Source organism: Xiphophorus couchianus, chromosome 5 (genome assembly GCF_001444195.1).
Source record: "Xiphophorus couchianus chromosome 5, X_couchianus-1.0, whole genome shotgun sequence".
NCBI lineage: Eukaryota > Metazoa > Chordata > Actinopteri > Cyprinodontiformes > Poeciliidae > Xiphophorus > Xiphophorus couchianus.
In genome coordinates this window covers 10141565-10161707 of record NC_040232.1, presented here as the reverse complement: position 1 = coordinate 10161707, position 20143 = coordinate 10141565, and the positions used below count along the sequence as shown (strand labels likewise).

Genomic DNA, 20143 nt, shown 5'->3' with positions numbered 1-20143 from the left:
ACATATATATACATATATATATATATATATATATATATATATATATATCAAATCAAATATATATATATATACATATATATATATATATATATATATATGTATCTTTTCCTGTGAATTATGGAACCGGGTACTTTTGCAGTTCACATTATAATGTAATATTTGGGCAGAGTCTGATTGCAACAGACGTTCACACCAGCCCAAGTGACCCTACCCAAAATGTCAAAGGTCACAGAGGGATAGAAGCAGGGATAGATCAGAAAGAGGGGAAAAAACATTTAATGCACCTGGCATTGTTGTTGCTTTTTCCCCATCATTATAATCATCATCACAAGACTTTCTAATATACTACAGCCCTAATTTTTGGTTTTATACTTTTGGTTTTCTGCAGAATTCAGAAAAGAACAAATGTATGTTAACCGTTTACACCACGCCTAGTTATGATTAGACGAAAATGTATCAGCGAATCAGCAACACCAGTTGATTTTTCAGCCACTTGAAGGAGTGCCCCATTTCTCAGTGGGATATTTTTTATTTTTATTTTTTCTACCATTGTAAAATGGTATTTAAAAAATGGGGCAGAAGGGAGAGTAACCCCAACCGTTATGTAAAAAGAAAAAAAGAAGCATGTATTTATGTTTTTCGCCAGCAGATGGCAGCAAGTTCCAATACTGGGAACTTGATTCAGTGGAGCGTGAAGTTAGTGTGCCAGGAATCAGTCCAGTGCACATTAACCAGCTGTTTTGAGTCACCTTCACAACGAAATGTAAACAGGGACAAAAAGGGATCAATTTTTGGCAACTCAGATGTGGTTAATATTGACATTTTTAGTATAGATTTTGGCTCATTGACAGAAACCGAACAGCTGTAGCTGATAGTTACTGTGCTTAAGAAAATCATTACCAGCAGTGTTAATGTAGAAATAGAGTTCAGAGATAGACGTTTATCTTCACAATATCTCTCCCTTCTTTGTTTCTGGGAGAGCCTGGTTTGATCTCATAATGTTGCCCAAAATATAAAAGTACTGTTTCATAATTTACTGGAGAATTCTCAAATGTAAGAATTTATTCACAAATCGTTGCAGCCTTCATATAAGAGAACATATTTGCACATATGAAGCTAATTTGTTTTTTTTCAGCATATTTCATTCCAGGATCGACTTGAATCAATATTTTTATCATTTCATGTTTCATTTTCCTGAATCTCAGTTTAATCCACTTAGCCACATTAAAACCACTACAAACAAATAATCCAGCATGTTTTTATTCCACATTTTTGTACAGTACATTTGTAAATAAATGGCTACAACATTAATAATTATTAACAATGAGCATTTGTGATGGTACCTTACTTTAAGAAAAAAAAACACATTTTTTGAAAAGTGCATTCATGTTTATAACAGTATTTCACCACGGTTCACTTAACTCTCAATAGAAAACATTTTGAATTTAAAAATTGTAAACACGATGTGCTACATGTCAGTTGCTCAATTACAAAAACGTATTTACACAAAACAGACACTTATGCACAACATATTACAGACACCGTTTAAACACTCTGCCAGTATAAACAGTCTACTGGCTGCAGCCTGAATATTTTATCACCATTATTCGACATGTGAATCCCATCAATTGAGCTAAACACCAGCAGCAGCAGGTCACTAACAGGCAGCAACAAATGGAGTTAGTTTAACATCTCCTCTCAGGTATAAGTCAAAGCATCTCTTTGTCCAGAGTTACTGTTGGACGTTTGTATGACTGAAGTCTCCAGAGTTTGTCTTCTTTTTTTTTTCTTCCTCTGTCCAGCAGAACTTAATTGGGCTTTCTCCAGGTTGTCTCTTTGTGGATCAGAACCTCTGCCCGTCTCATTATGACAGGATGCAGCTGTTGGTTTTGTTCATCGGTGGCCGAAAGTCGGTGCCCTTCGGGAAAGTCTCCCTGCGCCTGCGGAGCGCCGGGCTCAGGCGGCTGGGGAGGTTCACCTGCTGCAGCAGCTCCTTGAACACCTCCACCACGTTGGAGTTCTCCTTGGCGGACGCCTCCAGGTAGCTGTTGTTCCAGTCCATCTCCACGGTGGCCAGCACGTCGTCGGCGGACACCTGGCGCTCCTCCTCCCTGTCCGCCTTGTTCCCCACCACCACGATCGGCGTGTACTTGTCCTCCTTGATCTCCAGGATCTCGTCACGGAGACTTTTGACGGCCTCCAGGGACTCGGGGTCATTCACGGCGTACACCAGGGCGAAGGCGTCGCTGTTCTGGATGGAGAGCTTGCGCATGGCGGGGAAGGAGTAGCTGCCGCTGGTGTCCAGGATCTCCACGGTGACTTTGACCCCTCCGATGTCGTACTCCTTGCTGTGCAGCTCCTCCACGGTGCGCCTGTGTTTCGGCTCGAAGGTGTCCTGGAGGAAGCGTCTGATCAGAGCCGTCTTGCCGACCCCTGCAGCCCCCAGAAAGACAACCCGCACTTGAGTCTTCTCCTTCACCTCCAGAGACATGTTTGCGCCTTTTTGGGTCAGCTGGTTGCAGAAAAGTCCAAGTTCGCTCCTTTTCACTTATCTGTACACCTACAAATGCCAACACTTTTCCCCCCACTTGAAATTCTTTAAAACTCCGCTTTTGCAATCACACCTTATTTTACCTGCTGATTTCTGGCTTCTCCCATCAGTTGCCTCTAAGTTACTCATTAAGAATGCATCTTCCCACACTTTCCTATTTATCCCCGCTTTCCAGAGCTCCTATCCCCTCCCTCTGGTTGTAGCCAATCACAGCGAGGCAGCCTGTTGAAGCGCAATTTCCACTCAGCCAATGGCTGCGGAGCATGCAAATCCGCGTGCGCACGGCCATCTCAGCAGACAAGGAGCCGATCTGAGAGCGAAATGTTCTGCAAGAATAACATTGAAAATGTAGTTTGAGCTGAGGCCTGATTATAATTTCAGACAGCTGCAGAACTCCTCGGGGGAATGCATCATTTGTATGCATCAGCTCTGGCAGTGCAGATAGACTGAAAATGAAAGTAAATCAAAATGCGTTGAGATAATTGACTGCTTTGTAAATGTTCTCTCAATGTGACAAGATCCGTTCCTGAATAAACAGCTCTCTGTCTCTCTTTCTCTGTGAGGGGAATTCTGAGCTATGTTACACCAAACTATTTATTTGAAGTCGATGTAGAGCCTGTGATGCTTCACTTGAAATCAGACTGTAAATGAGCCGCGAGTTAATATTTACAGAGTATAGTTGCATGCCAGGACCAGCTGCTTATCTGAATTAAAATGAAAACAAATCTGGGTGTTGGATGTAATCTAGATAGATGTGTTTTCATGGAGAAGTTTCAAATTTTATCCAAAAGGTTTGATCAGTTCTGACAATGAGGGGGAATCTGAGACTTACTGTAGATTTTTTGTGCATGTTTACGTGCAACAGAAAACTGGGCAACAAAAGTATTATTGTGACGTAGGGAAGAGAAATAAAATGGCATGCATGCTTTCCAAATCTTTCTAAAACCAACTGCTTTCAGAAATCACTTTTAAATGTGTTATAATTAGTGTAGGTAGCAAAACTAATGCTGAAGATTACCCTGAACTCATCATCCTCACTGTAAAATACTGCAGTGGTGCCATCATGGTGTAAGGTTCATCTTCTTCAGTGGAGACACGGAAGCTGGAGTTGTTAGGAAATGGCTGGAGCAAAAATCTGGTACAGATTTACACAGTTAGGTTTACATTTAAACCATGATTGTGGCAGTTTTGTATTAAATCTGTGAGCACATTTCCCACCCCAATTAAAAAGCTGTTTTACTGACAGGTGTTTGCAGGTTCTTCATTATTTCTCACTGGTCTGCATAAGTGCCAGCCTGGTACTAGCAGGCCTCTCCTCAATTTCAAGTGAAGTATTTGCATTTGAATGCTCCTCTGAAATCCTCTGTGGCTCAGGAACCAGAAAAAGAATAAGAGCAGAGACGAGAATAATGAGAATACTTTATAAAATTCACAACACAATTCAAAGAATGTATTAGTTTTGAACCAATATAAAAGTTTAGATTATTGCATTTAAAGGTCAGTTAAGGGAGAGTCATCTTTGAACAACGGACAAAAAACTTGCAACTGAATGACAGCAAGAAAAACATGATACAACGTTTACAATGTTTATTGGTGCATTGGTAGAATAGAGGGGTAAAGGACATAATGTCTGCTTTGATGCAATTTGATTGGTCAGTTTACCAGCTCATATATGATATGCAGATAAAGAAACCAAAAAGTTTCTTAAAGCCAAAATCTTCTACATAATTTCAGCATTTTCTCTAAATTAAAATGAATCTCAGCAGCTGCATTACCTCTGATAAAGATACAAAAGAGTAGAATTAACCAATTCCTATCAAAAATTAAACAAAGGAAATTCACCCTCTAATAACTCATTTCACTGTATGTTCATGCAATCATAAGACATTTTCATGCTTTGGTTAGATATGGGACATAAAAGGTGAGACATTTGGTTGGTTTCGTTGGCACACATGGTCCTTAAAGTACATTTGTTTCTGACTATGTTGTGTTTAATGTATTCATTAATCAGAATGCAGAATACTGCCGATTTTCTGTTTAACACAAACCTATTCTAGTATATATCAGCACACTAATAACAGAGCAAAAATCTGAAGTTATAGATCCACTGTATCTGCAATCCTTCGTTTGAGAAATTACAAAATTCTGTCAATAACATACTTGATGAAAAGAGATTTTTAAGAAAACAAGTCATTTACTTTAGTTAGAACTTTTCTTGGTGAGTCTGCTGGGTGTAAGAACATTTTCCATTTGAGGAAACAATCTGTGTTATCCTGCAATAGTGTTAGTGCAAAATTTATTTAGAAATTTTTTTTTTTCAATTTCAATTTTTCAATTTTAGTCCACTTTACCAGGTCCCTGAAGTGCAATTCATTAATAAAACAAACCATTAATAACACAAAGATGACAAGATTCATCTAACACATATCGAAAAATAAATACATGATTAAAACTTGAGCTAAAAATAAAACTAAACTACAGCAGTTCAACGGCAACGTTAAGTCAGGGAATTAATTCTACTTATTTTTTTTATATAAAAACAATGACTGTAGGAATACATTCAGAAAATTCAGTCTGGATTCAGAACAGAAACATGTAGCTCAGTCGCACGTGGCAATGCATGACTCTGTAAGTCACACTCTGCTGTCCTTGGTGCCTAATTAGATGCGATGCGGTGTCTGTCTCCAGTTAGTCAGAGTTTGCTCACAAGAAGCAAGTCTAGCTCATGATCCTCTTAAATTTCCCAAGAGAGGCTTCGTCTCATGGACTGCAACTGCGACTGCGCCTGCCTGCCTGCCTCGGTTCTGCAGCAGCTTGGAATCTTGACAAGCCTCAGGGAAAACAGTAACACCCCTGCTGTCCAACAGCTCTCACTTTCAGAATGCACACACACACACACAAACACACACACACGCCCACGGTCTCCTCTGGGGACAGCTGTACCTGAGCTGGGCAGTGGTGCACAGCTCATCACTGTGGGAACAGTAACTCAACATAACATTAGGCGAGAAATATCATTGGAATCATTTGGAGAGTTGATTCATACGTCTGGAACTGTTCTGCGTTTTATCACATCCAACGTACAAATTTCAAAGTGTTTTCTTGGGAGTTTATGTGATTAAGCACTCCACAAATTTGCCTTTTATTGATGAATGACAGGAGAAAAAAAGTTAATGTTAATATTACAAATTAAAAGTCCTGCTTGCATTGTGTCAGAACCCACATAAAGGACAGAGTAAACATGAAGAAGGCGCTTTGGGCAGACAGGACTAAGATCTAACTTTCTTGGCCTTTATGCAAAAAATCATGGCCAAAAAAACTAAGACTGCTTTATATCCCATGCCTCAAAGAATGGCAGTGGCAGCATCATGGTGTGGGGATGCTTATCATTAGCAGGCATGGGGAGGCTGGTCAGAGGTCATGGATGGAGCTAAATATAGGATGGTCCTGCAAACGACCTGAGCCTGGGACACTGCTTCCTTCACAGACAGAACTACAATGGGATGGTCAAGATTAAACATATTCATGACTTATAATTTTCAACATCAATGTTGAATATATATGCTCACCACATCAGTCTATTAAAACCATTTACATTTGGGCTTGTTACATGACAAAATGTGAAAGATTTTGATGCGTATGAATACTTTTTCAAAACAACAGCCTGAGAGTGAAATGAAGGATTTATTATGGAGTGTTTCAAATACTGTCTTCTTGTCATGTTGGTGAATAATCAGCTTTATCTTGTGTATCGTAAACATTTCATTTAACATTGTAGCTTTACTGAGTTACAGTATATGAAACATCTTTTTGTGTTCTCTTTCCCTCTTTCCTTGTACTCTATCAATGGTACAGTTATCTTTATTTGATTAAGGGCAAAAAAAGAGAGAAAAAACTCCGTATAAACGTTTCTAAAAAAATGTTAGATTATTAGTATGAATGAATTATTAAGCCACTCTGGCATATGTACTCCATTTCTGACACATTCACATAAACAACCAGAATCCATGCATCATAAAAAGTTAAACCATTCAAACAGGTCCTCTTGGTTTCGCACGTGAAAGTTTTTCCTAGTTTTCCACGTTGCCGTCACTTTAAGTTTACAACCAGATGTCACATCTTGCTGAAATAAGCTTTCAGGTCAGATTTATGCCGGCAGAAATATTCTTAAATATTGTATACAACTGCATACCCTGGCAGTTTTTATTGCTGGTTGATTCAGTCAATATTTTCTGCTTTAAAGCATTCCTTTTGTTTACGGCATGTATTTATGTCCATTGAAAGCTTGTGAATTGGATCTGTACCAGAAATGGCTCAGAATGAGCTCACTGGAGTATTTTTACCAGCCTTTCTCAGTTCCTGCTCTCCCGGTGGCTTTGTTAACTGTGTCGTCGTGACACAGTTGTTCTGAATGTGCCTTTGTGTCTCAGTGGGTCCTTTGAATATTCACCCAGCCTCATTCAGAAAGAGATGTTTTATTTTGTTGTGTGTTGTTGCCGGCACACCAGGGACACATGTCCTTAAATTTATGATACATTTCTTTAAACACTGGAAAAATACAATACAATATCACTTAAAATTAAAACATATAAATATACATGGGCTGGAATTGTTTTGTAAGGCAGGTTAATTATTATTTTGTTGTTTACTTAAGAAAACGACTCAAACGTCTCTGGAACTTTTTCACGCAGTGGTTTCAGATCCATCTTTCCAGAAAAAATATCACAAGTAATGACACAAACTATTATTAGATTATGTGTCATTAAATGATTGCTTTAAGGCCACGAGCTCCTCGTGTTCAGAGAAGGAGCGTTGTGTGTGTTGGGAGAAGCTGGCCTGTGTTTCTCAGCCTCTGGCTCGTTTGTCTGCGTCCACACTCCTCTGGGAGGCGAATGCACTTCAGCGGCCATTCTGTCAGAAAGATGACAAGATGATTCTTTGGGAAACTGACAGATGCCAAACAGAAGTTTTGCCCTTAAGTGATAGTTGACCTTCATTGGCACTGAAATTTGTTTCCCCCTTACATTTCTTCTTAGCAGATGAAGAAAAACTGTTGCTGTTTTGCTGCAGGTGCAGAGGGAGTTTAAATCCTAAAATCCCGAGAGAAACCTCGGACCACCTGCTGGTTTTCCAGCAAACATTGACAAGAATGAATTATGTACTAGCGATTATAAATGGAACGTCTCTCTTTGAAAAATGTATTTATTTTTTAAAAATTCCACTTACTTTGATACCACTGCAGTGACTCTGCAGGTGAACTCTGATAAGATCAAAACTCTAATTATCCCCCCAGACAACCAGATGACTGAAATCAAGACTCTTCTATCAAACCAGACCTCAGAAATTTTGCTGTTATATTTTGATTCTGCCATGTCACTGGAGTAACATTCTCATGGATTAGAGACTTTTTTTTTCAGCTTGCATATAATTAACAACTTTAGGCTTCAGAACCACTTTGGCATCAGCTCACAGTAACCAGTGCTGCTGATTAGCTGTTGAAAGTCTTAATGGTCTTTGTTTCCCCTCCAAAAGCAGGAAAGCTACTGTTTAGAAAGTTTTGTGGTCGTAACACAAACATTTGCAGCCAGTTTTGTCTCAAATGGTTCTAAGCGTCCTTGATGCCGTGGGGTGGTCTTAGTCTGGTGTGGAAAAGTATATTTCAGATATTTTTTAAACAACTCCAAAAACAATATTCGTCTTTTCAGCAAAACAATCTTCAGATTAAAGATTTGCTCTGCGTTACAGAACAGAACACCAACACAACAACCTTGGCATTACTTAGTATTATAGTTGTCTCACAAATACTTTCTTATCTTTAACAAACTGATAGTTTGATCGTTTCTCTCGTGACACTTAGATGTTAGCAGTGCCTCAGTCTCACCTTGTTGAACCAATTTAGGTTACGCATACTCAGTAAGTCAGTGAACAGTGAGTAGGAAATGTTAATGGGTGAGATGATCCAAACGTTATGGTTATGTCTGGAGTTTATGTCTGTTCAGGTGAAATTTCTGGCTCCTACTTTTGTTTCATGGCTTTCTTTGGAAGACCGTAAAATTAATTTATCACTTAAAGTGGTAAATCATGTTAGAAACCCAATAACAGGGAAAGATGGGTTTTCGTATTGTGACTAGATTTGTTTTCTCATTGTTGGACAGACAGGTAAGTTGCTACGAAGCACTGTTGCTGTGGTCCTTTTAACTGAGACGGAGCTGTGCAGATAAGGATTACCCAAGCCAGAAGAGAGAGATAACAATTCTCAGTCTGTAACCATTTACCACAAGCACATCCGTGTGTATCATAAAACTTTGCTATGTGCTCCATTTTTTATTCAAAATGTGTGTTTAATGTTTGTTTGATTCTTTATGCACATGAACAATTTACAAAGGAATTTGTAGGCACTATGTCTTCAGACTCATTCAGTTTGAGGAAGAATAAATTAAGTTGCACAGCAGAAGATTACTTTTTGTCTTTAGTGTCAAAAAATGTAATAAGTAAAACCAGTTACATCCATTGTCTTTGTAGATGAACTTCAACAACAAACTCCACTGTTCTCCAACGACCTTCCATCGTATCTGCCTAATCAGTATGCAGGTACACTTCTTTCAGGTTCATGAAGATTTATTGGGTCTCACTGTAGATTGTTCCCCAGTTTTCAGATTCTCACTTCATGTGCCAGATGGCTTGCTGTACAGGACAATGTAAACAGTCCCAGGTCAGGCACTTCCAAGAAATATTTGCCAGGTGGCTGGATGAGGCATCAGTTTTTTCCTAGTAGCCTAAAAAATGCATTATGCTACAAATCCAACTCCTGATGGACACAGTCAGGAAGGAAAAAAACTTCCACATTAAATTTAAGGAGGGTTCTGGATCAGTGAACTGTTCTCTTGCAATCAGAGTTGGAGGTTTTAAGTCCCCATTTCACATATTGATGTCCCCTTCGGCAGCTTCACTAAGTTGTATACAGGTCTGCCTACAGTTTGAGTTTACGCAGGATAAATGAAATTCATAACGATTTGAGCTAGAAAAGTGCAAAATGACTTTACTGCATTTTCTATTTACTTACTACATAATTTATCTGCACTACTCATTCTCTAACCCTGTTTGCCAGCCATTTTAAGGCACAGCACTGATCAGTGTCATCATAAATCTTTGCCAACAAAAAACTAACTTCATAAAATCACAAACAAATATTGGCAGTTTTACAAGAAGAGAACCGGAGTCAGTTGAAAGATATGCCTGTTGCATAATTTCTGATTATGTCACTGAATGCATGAATTAATGTAAACGGCTGATTGCACCTGAGGACTTTGTCCCTGTTTAATGACAGCTGTTCCAATTTAAAATGGAAAACTTCCTTCACTTTTATCTCACACCATCCGACCTCCTTGTCTGACATCGGTAGATTATTGTTAAGGTGACCAAACCTTGACCTACAGAGTTCATTGCTCTGTGTGTCATTATTATGTGAAGTGTGTGAATTAACCGTAACTGTCATGAACTCCGTTGAGTATTAGACGGTGACTCAAGTTATCGACTTCATACTTAATTTAGACTCCTACCCTGGAGACCTGAGACTTGACGTGGTCTTCTTCTCATGTAATGAAGAGTAAAAGACCATTGGACCTTCAGTTGGGCTTTGTTGGTCAGTTCATCACTGACTAATTGTGTTCATCGGAGCTGTAATAATGGTTCTGAGCAGCGACTGGGTCAGTAGAGAAAATCCCACTGACCCCAAATTAGAGATGGCACTGGCTGCGAGCAAAGCACTGATTTTCTTCACTGCTCTTTGATTTTTCCTACGATGTTTTGCCTCTTGTGCACTCTGGAGAAATACTTTAGTCTCTGTCTCATATTTTACAGCAACAGAAGATTTCAAACACCAACTGGAGAAAATGTATGTGTCATGATCTGTGTTTTTCCTTGTTTATTTAGAGTTTTCTGTGTCGTTAAGTCTCTTCGTTGTCCTGTCCTCCCCTTGATTGTTCCCAGGTGTGTCTCGTCTCTGTGATTACCCTCCCGTGTATTTAACTCCACCTGTGTTCCTTGTTCGTCGTCGGGTCCTCGTCAATGTCTAGCCTTGTTGTCGTCAATGTCTAGCCTTGTTGTCGTCAATGTTAGCTTCTGTGTCGTCAATGTTTAGTCTCTTCGTGTTCAGTGTGTGTTACTCCTGCTCGTTGTTTGGACTAAGTTATTTTCATTAAAACATCATATTCATCATACCTGGGTCCGCTGCATCTGCCTCACCACTCTCACCACCCGCACTTCCTGACAGAAGGACCCGACCATACCGAACGGTGAGAATGCAGCATATGGCCCAGCACGACCAGGAGGCATGGTTCCAGCAGCAGTTGGAGTTGGCTCAGCGGGATCTCTACAAGGACGTAGAGATCCTGCCATCTCCGCTGCTGCTGGAGGAGATGGGACTGGACTCAGACTATACCCTGGCATTTAGAAGATGTCAGATCCCACCAGTCACCACCCCAAAGCCCTCCGGATTCGGCCCCCGCCGTTACTCACGCCGGGGGAGACAGCGACGTGAGCCGCCGGTGAACCCGGCCCCTCGTCACCTTCCGGATCCGTCACCTCCGCTGTCAGCCCGGAGACGGCGACGTGAGCCGCCGGCAGACCCGGCCCCTCGTCGCTCTCCGGAGCCGCCACCTCCACGGTCAGCCCGGAGACAGCGACGTGAGCCGCCGGTGGACCCGGCCCCTCGTCGCCTTCCGGAGCTGTCGCCCCCGCAGCCGGTTCCAAGGCTTCGCTGCGGCTCGCCCCCGCAGCCGTTTCCAAGGCTTCGCTGCGGCTCGCCCCCGGAGCCCGTTCCGAGGCTTCGCTGCGGCTCGCAGCCGCTTCCGAGGCTTCGCTGCGGCTCGCCCCCGCAGCCGTTTCCAAGGCTTCGCTGCGGCTCGCCCCCGGAGCCCGTTCCGAGGCTTCGCTGCGGCTCGCAGCCGCTTCCGAGGCTTCGCTGCGGCTCGCCCCCGCAGCCGCTTCCGAGGCTTCGCTGCGGTTCGCCCCCGCAGCCGGGACCGAGGCTCCGCTCCGGCTCACCTCCAGCCGGCGCACCCGAGGCAGAATCAGCCGGCGTTCCAGCCGGCGCACCGGAGGCAGAATCAGCCGGCGTTCCAGCCGGCGCACCCGAGGCCGAATCAGCCGGCGCACCCGAGGCCGAATCAGCCGGCGTTCCAGCCGGCGCACCCGAGGCCGAATCAGCCGGCGTTCCAGCCGGCGCACCCGAGGCCGAATCAGCCGGCGTTCCCGCCGAGACCCCGACTCCCGAGACTCTCTACGTTCCCTCCGAGACCCCGACTCCCGAGACCCCCTGTGTTCCGACCGAGACCCCCTGTGTTCCAACCGAGACCCTCTACGTTCCTTCCGGGACCCCGACTCCCGAGACCCTCTGCGTTCCTCCTGAGACCCTGACCCTCTGTGTTCCTCCTGAGACCCCGACTCCCTGTGTTCCTCCAGAGACTCCCTGCGTTCCTCCCGAGACCCCGACTCCCGAGACCCCCAGTGTTCCGACCGAGACTCCCTGCGTTCCTACCGAGACTCCCTGCGTTCCGACTCAGACTCCCAGCGTTCCACCCGAGACCCTGACCTCCAGCGTTCCACCCGAGACCCTGACCTCCAGCGTTCCACCCGAGACCCTGACCTCCAGCGTTCCACCCGAGACCCTGACCTCCAGCGTTCCACCCGAGACCCTGACCTCCAGCGTTCCACCCGAGACCCTGACCTCCAGCGTTCCTCCAGAGACCCTGACCTCCTGCGTTCCTCCAGAGACCCTGACCCTCTGCGTTCCCTCCGAGACCCCCTGTGCCCCACCAGAGACCCTGCCTCGGGGGGCTCGTCGTCGCCGTCTGTGGGCGGCCCCCGGGACTCCCCGTTGCCACCTCCGGCGCCGCGGGCGACCGCCGGACCGCCTCCGTGGTTCCCGCCTCCAGCGCCGCGGACGACCGCCGGACCGCCTCCGTAGTTCCCGCTGCCACGGACGACCGCCAGACCACCTCAGTGGTTCCCGCCTCCTTTGCCTCCGCCCACCCTGTGGGTAGTTTTTTTTTTTGTTGTTTATGGACTCTTGGCCCTTCTTGTTTTTCCGCCCACAACTGTGGGTTGTTTTTTTTGTTAGTTTGGACTCTGGCCCGCCGTCCGGCACCCCTCCACCCACCCTTGTTGGGTTTTTTGGGTTTTTTTTTTTTTTTCTTGGGCGTCTGGTAGCCGCCCTTGAGGGGGGGGTACTGTCATGATCTGTGTTTTTCCTTGTTTATTTAGAGTTTTCTGTGTCGTTAAGTCTCTTCGTTGTCCTGTCCTCCCCTTGATTGTTCCCAGGTGTGTCTCGTCTCTGTGATTACCCTCCCGTGTATTTAACTCCACCTGTGTTCCTTGTTCGTCGTCGGGTCCTCGTCAATGTCTAGCCTTGTTGTCGTCAATGTTAGCTTCTGTGTCGTCAATGTTTAGTCTCTTCGTGTTCAGTGTGTGTTACTCCTGCTCGTTGTTTGGACTAAGTTATTTTCATTAAAACATCATATTCATCATACCTGGGTCCGCTGCATCTGCCTCACCACTCTCACCACCCGCACTTCCTGACAGTATGGACCAAAATATTCTTCAAAATTCCTTTACTGTTTATGTTTTGGGTCTTAACATTTTAAGAACCTTCTTGTCATTCCAATGTTATCAGCAGAATACAGGAGGATAAAAGCTGATCAGTTCTGCCAGTCACAGAACGTTTTGGATAAGGAAACCTTTTGAAAGTTTTGCAGTGAGGATGATGGTCTACAAACTCATTAGGTTGGACCAGATCTTAGTTCATACTTGTAGCAGCAGGGACCGAAATTCTTGGAATTTTGTTCATAATACATTTTTAAGTGTCCAATATTTTTTAAGAGCAAAATCATAGCAAGAATGTAATTAATCTCATGAAAAGTTAATAGATATGGACTCTGCTGTTATGTGTTTTTTTTTTCCCAAATAACCTTGTGGATTTTGCTGCATTTTGAATTAGATTTTCAGTGATGCAAAGGCAGAAAACTCTGTGGGGTTTGTAAAGGAAACAAATAAGACTCTATTTGATTATAAAATGTGGATATATAGGGGTATTAAATGTACTGTTTGCCCACAAAGTAGAAAACAAATTACTCTAAGTTGTAAAATAGCTGTAATACAATCTCTGATCTCACTAGATTTTAATTATTACTAATATTATTGTGATACAGCAACAAAAACCATTCACAGCTCCCAAGTAGTAGTCCGATTTAAAAGGCTGAATAATATTTTATCTCCAGTTGCACTTTATGTTTTACACTTGCTCTCTTTTCTCCTCACCACATACAGACATACAGGCAGAAACACAGACAAAAAATAAGAAAGAAAAAAGTCTCCTGATATTTTCCATATATCCTGCAGGTTGTTTTGATTCCAAGTTTCTATTTTTGGGTTCCCATTGCTCCTTGTCTTCTATCTGCATTGTGACACAGCCATTGATGCACAATATCACCTCTGCAGAGATTTTCAGTGCACCCGGACGAGTGCTGTCTCTCTTTTCAAGACATTCATACTTGACCAGATTAGACTAGTTTCCTGGAGCTACGCACGCTTCTTCAGCCTCAGTTGCTCTGTTGTGTCCTGCTGACGTACGAATGCTAAATGCTGAAATGGTTTTCTCTCTGGCAGCCATCTGTAGTGTCGAGGTGGCTTTTTTCCACAAACTTTTAAAAAGTTCATGTGGAGCTCAAATCATGATTGTTGACCTCAAATAAACTGTTTAAGATTTTTTTTATTAGTCAATGAGCTAAAATGCACAAAACAAAACATGTTGGCATTAGAATTTTATGTGCACTCATCAGGAGACTGAATATTAATCGATTTTATTTAACTGAGTTGAAGTCTTTGTTTTTCATTCTGTAATGATTAAACCACATAAAATGTTATCTTTAAAGATAAGAATATACTGTATATATATATATATATATATATATATATATGTGGGTTTTTGTATTGTGACTGTGGTATATATATATATAAATAATTTGTCCACATGGGACATAATTACACGTAGAAGCTCAAGTTCATTCAGGTATTTACTGAACTCTTTTAATAATTGGTGCTGAACATTTTAAAATGTCTATTGACATTGACCAGGCCTCGACTTAATAACGTCTCATTAGTGATCATGATTGACTGCTGCTGATAGTTTCTTTTATTTTTTTATTTTTTTTTTGGAAGCATAAGAAGGATTTATTTAATAACACTCATTGAATTGCTAGAGACTCGAAACAGAGGAAAAGTCCAAGAGATTCAGAAAAAATTCAAGAGGGAAAATTAAATATTCATAACATTTTGGAACATATTTTGGACTCATTAACTCTAACATAATTTCAAAGAATGGTATGTAATTTTAATTTTAAGATATTTAGACTACTGTTCACTTTGCCACGGTCTGGAGGAGGACCCAAACCTTTTGCTTAACCTAAACCCTTAAATTAAACCCTTAGTTTTGCTGCCAGTGGTTCTGGGGCACCAGGTGATTACAAAAAGAAGAGCAGAGATGCTACTCCCACGTTGTCCACCTTCCGAAGGAGATTAAACTAAATACAAGTGGGAATGCATGTACTGAATTTATTTGAGCCTCCATGCATGATTTTGACCCTGAATGGAATAAATAACCCCCCCAAATAAATTCAAAATTCACATTTTCAAAGAACATTGATGTTGTGTGCTGTGATATGATGCTACCCTAAAAACACTTAGCTTAAATAAAATCAATATGACAATCGTGTCCTTGATGACTGAATGTAAACAGTACTTTACATTTCACTGTGATTAAGATGCTATCCTTGACTTGCAGCAAAGTCGAATGGTTGGGTAACAAATCAACATGAAGCTTAATTACACACAAACCCTTTTAGCCGGGATATATGTGTACTGACTGAACGGTTTATAAAGTACACGCATGTCTATTCCTTAAATCGTAATAAGCATCACTCATGAAATCATCCATGCTAAAATGTATGCCGTAAACACTATTTTAGATCAGTATCCTTTAACTTGATTAAATATTGGTCAGATGATTAATAGAAGTGGTCAACTGTAAAGAAAGAAGACCCAGAATAAAACAGAGGAGTGACAATCAATTAATCTCTGAATTATGTAAATCATATTACTTTCAGAGGACAATATTCAGAAAGGATATTGCAATGACAATGAGTGGGGTGAGCACCACTCATCTGGAGGTAAACAAGGCATCAGTCAAAGAAAATACTAGCAGATGAATCTGTCTGTGAAGACATGAATCTTAAAAGAACTGAGGACACTCTTTCATACATTCAAACTATTTTAACAAATGTCTACATAGTTTATGTTTTACATAGGAATATTATGGAGAAGCTTCTATTAGCTGGGTGGTAATATACAGTCCTGTTGAAAAGCACTTTCTTCTTTAAAGATTTCTTCCATTTGTCCTTTTCTTTCAGATTCAGTGATGTCAGACAAAAGTAACTTGAGTAAATCTAAAACATATATATATATATATATATATATATATATATATATATATATATGTCCATTTTTCAAATTGAGATTTTGCTTTTGAACAAATATTTTTAGCATTACTGTTTGGGATTTTTATCCGTCGGAATGAACTGAGTCTGCTACATAAAGTACCCAAAAAAGCTTAAAAATAGATAGAAAATAGAAGGTGGAGTAAAGTTCTCACACAGAGACACAAATCTTTTTCAGAACATGAACTAAATAGTTGGATTATCCCATTCGTCTGATTTACCTCTGAGTCTCCTACTCCAGTCTGTGACCTGGAAACCAAACGCAGCAAAACAATTGGAAGGCTGTCTCGGTTCCTAACAGGCGCCCAGGGGAGCGAGGAGTGAAAAGGCTTTGTGAAGCTGCAGCAGCATGCAGAGGATGATCACGGATGTCTGAGGCTGGCATCCCACTTTGAATGTGAATTAAAAATAGAGATGTTGTCACAAACATCCTTATGGCTTAACTGACATACGTCCTAAAATACAGACTGGAACAAAACAGTGGACAGGTCATGCAGCTGTATCACTTCTGATATGTAATTGATGCTGTTATAAAATGACAGCGCTAATATAACGATGCCTCGTGATATTAAACGCTCCCATTGTCACATTACGCATCTTATGTCTTCCATTAATTATTTCCATTTCCTGGACATTTCTTTTTCTGTTTATTAAAATAAAAAGAATCAGTAAAAATAGATTGGAATCAGTCACTCATTTTAGGTCTCTTTTTAAGGTTGGTGCTTTCAGAGAATTGTAAATTCAGCTTACAAACATTACTTCAACTACTGTTAAGTTCAGAACTTCCTCATTTATTAATTTTTATTAAATTTTAGTGAAACGAGACATTCATTATCATCCAAATAATATTTTTGTTTGAAATACAAGCCCACTAATCAGATGTTGTCTCTGTTCCACTTAAATGCAGAACTCTTAATGGATAATCAAATGAAGTGAAGCCACTCAGCCAGGCGGCTAGATATCATGACTCACCTCAGAAACTGTGGATTAATCTATTGGCTTCAAAAACAAGCCAGTTTGTATGACGGTGACTCACAGCCAAGACATTTCTGGAAAGCCAATAAGTAAACCTAGTCAAAGTTTGAACAGCAAGTCCTGGTTACTTATTATCCGAAGTTTGTTTTTAATCACCATATGAAAAATATTCACAGCACTTTAACGGTTTCACATGCTTTTGAGGTTACAGATGTCAGTGTATTTTATTGGTGTTTGATATAATGGATAAACTACTGTAAATGTGTGGGAGGAAAAGAATATATGGTTTGATGTCAATGCAAAAATGTTAGCTTAGTGTAAAATAAAAAGGTTACTTTCCTCCTGGCAAACTCAGACTATATTCACATTGCAATTCTTTATATTCAATTTTAATATTTTTGCTTATTTTCAAGTTTTTTCTCCAACATTTGTGCACATTATAATTTAACTGTGAACTCCATTTACCTCCAGTGTGAGCCATCTACAGTTCTGAAAAGATGCACATTTGACATGATTTATTTATTTTAAACAGGTTTTTAAAAACAAGACAAAAATAAAACGCAATCAGTAGGAGAGAGAAAACGTGTGCATACATTACCAAGAACAAAATAATTTGTTTACCATTATTTATCTGTTTGAAAAAGAGCAGGAGGAAATGAACAATTATTGAATCCTACCTCAATCCTATCTCAATTTAAATAAATATTTTACCTTCTGACTCAATAATTATAAAAAATTTGTAATTAAACCCATGTTATAATATTCATGACGTCAGATGACACTTTGCTCATGGAAGCAAACATGGATGCTACACATATCAGTGTGAGTTTATACATTCTTAAGGTTGTGTCCCATTTAGTAAATTCTGCTTTGTATTTTGTTGTATTTATTTTTATACGTTATAAAGAGAAAATATTTTTTCCTAGCACTGTCTGCTCTGTTATCAGTTTTGCTTTTCTGATTTTGCCCATTTAATTTATTTAAGAGTCAAAATTTTGGTTGGCAATATTTCCAGGTAACAGGTAGGATAAAGATTTTTTCCACTGCACTAGGTCTTTAGGATTTATATCCTCACAGAATAAGTCTTCATGCATTTGTGCACGTGTGAGTCAGCCGCAGTCAGATGGTTTGTCGGTTTGCACTTGGCTCAGCAGTGTGACAGTTGGATAATCAACCATGTCACATCCTGTTGGATTCATCACTGCGATGGACCGAAGCGTCCAACGTTTCACACGGTAAAAGGATGACAAAAATGACTTGAAACAGGATTTAAAGTAGTTATACGTTACTTACTGTCATTCTCTTTATTCTTCTACTGACCCTTCATGAACATACAGATAAATCAAAATATTGTTTCTCCCTCCAAAAAAAACCAACATTGTTAATAAATAAAGCAAAAAGAAGGCATTCCTACATCAGTAGTTTCAAATCATATATTGGAACTGTTAGGCAAAAATCATGATTTCCATTTTTATTATTTTGTGAAAACAACTTTATCAGTGTATTGATAAATACCCATCAAAAACAGAATGTGAATCAATTTTCATTTAGACAAAAGACATTTTTCACTTCCTAAAAAATTCAGTTTTTGTCCGACTGTGGGTATATTCAAGTAGGGAATTATTTGTGTGTGTTTATTTTGACTTCTAAATGATTATGTATTCTGCCGTACAGGTGCAAACTTAGTCAGAGCTCAACCAAAGCCGATGATGACTCATCCTAAACCTCTCTGTTAATCTTAAAGCCTGTAGTGGTTTGACAGACGAAGGACTGTCTTCTCCTAATCCACATATCAACACATTAGGGACTCATCAGTTCCAGCTCGGACTGACAGTGGAGAAGGCGTTTCTTTTAATCATGAACATTTTAAGGCCAGCTTGGTTTGGCTTCATGCAATTTTAAACAAAAGAAGAAGTCATTTGAGATTTTTAACGCATGTGATCAGGATGCCTCCAGGTTGAGTCCTTTTTTATGTTTTCTAGGCATGAAACTGATGAGGAGACCCGAGAGGAAGACCAAGGTTACGCTGGTTACACTTTTACCCTCTCCGATACTCTCCCTTCAGCACATCACCACCACAATGATTATTTGATAACACTCCAAAGAACGATTACAACCTTTCTTTGGAGTGTCGTAGTTTGCATGAAAAGCTCAGGAGACATGTAGTTCCACTAGCTGGTGTTTGCTAAGTGCTGCTGCTGCTGCTGCTAGTCAAGAGGAGCTCTGTGGGATGGGAGCTCGGCTGGTAATTGCAGCTCCCAGGAGCTTTGGGTAAAAAGGCGCTGTGTGTGATCGGGCGTTAAGCCACCCCCGAATGGTTGCTACTAGAGATTGAATGATTTCTCCAACATGCACAATGGAAGAAAGCAATACTCCAGGAATATTTTTGTTGCAGGAACATGTTGTTTTTTCATAACAACATGAAAAATCAACATCCCAATTTTCCATGAGAAGGAAGCAAACTAGATGTGGATGAAGACTGTCACCTCCTCAGCCTCTGGCATTTAGAGTAATGTGTCACTAAGGCTGACATGTTTTCCATCTTTTTAAAACTGTTTTGATTTGTTTCAGACTATAACTATAAATCAGCCTCTCAAAAATTCCTCTTTGATTGCATTTCTGGGTACTTTTCTTAGAAGACATGCATGATTGAATGACAATGTGGAATTTTTATCTGACTCTTCTCACAAGATGTTTACAAAAGTGGAGAGAGCTATTTACAGCTTTACAAATGGGACTCAGTTTAAATCTATTCAAGAACTGAACACAACTATTTTAAATTTCACTCAGTAGTTCAGTTGTAGCACTCTGAGGGAATTTAATGACTTTATAATTAATAAATGACACATATCAGCTTAGCCATTCTCTAAGGAAGACAAAAATATCAAGAAATTATTTGTCACAAACCACACAAAATAAATGTCCCTAATTTATGGTAATATACCAGCAGCTGTGGTTGCCAGAAATTTAGCGTATAAATACGGTAAAATCTGTATTCTAAATTGGAATTTAGAATTTAATGTCAATATTTGTTGAAATAATGTCTCTGTAAAAATATAATCAAACA

General features: G+C 40.5%; 1 protein-coding gene across 1 annotated transcript; it reads right to left on the bottom strand.

Annotated features, from left to right (window-relative positions):
* Positions 1-1244: 1244 nt before the first annotated feature.
* On the bottom strand, positions 1245-2693 carry rasd4 (rasd family member 4). The gene has a single exon (XM_028016140.1). It carries the CDS (start codon positions 2489-2491, stop codon positions 1865-1867), a length of 627 nt encoding a protein of 208 aa, XP_027871941.1. The 5' UTR covers positions 2492-2693; the 3' UTR covers positions 1245-1864.
* Between the last annotated feature and the right edge of the window lie 17450 nt (positions 2694-20143).

Excerpts from the sequence above, each read along its gene's own strand:
- rasd4 (XM_028016140.1), bottom strand. The coding sequence starts at position 2,491 with ATGTCTCTGGAGGTGAAGGAGAAGACTCAAGTGCGGGTTGTCTTTCTG.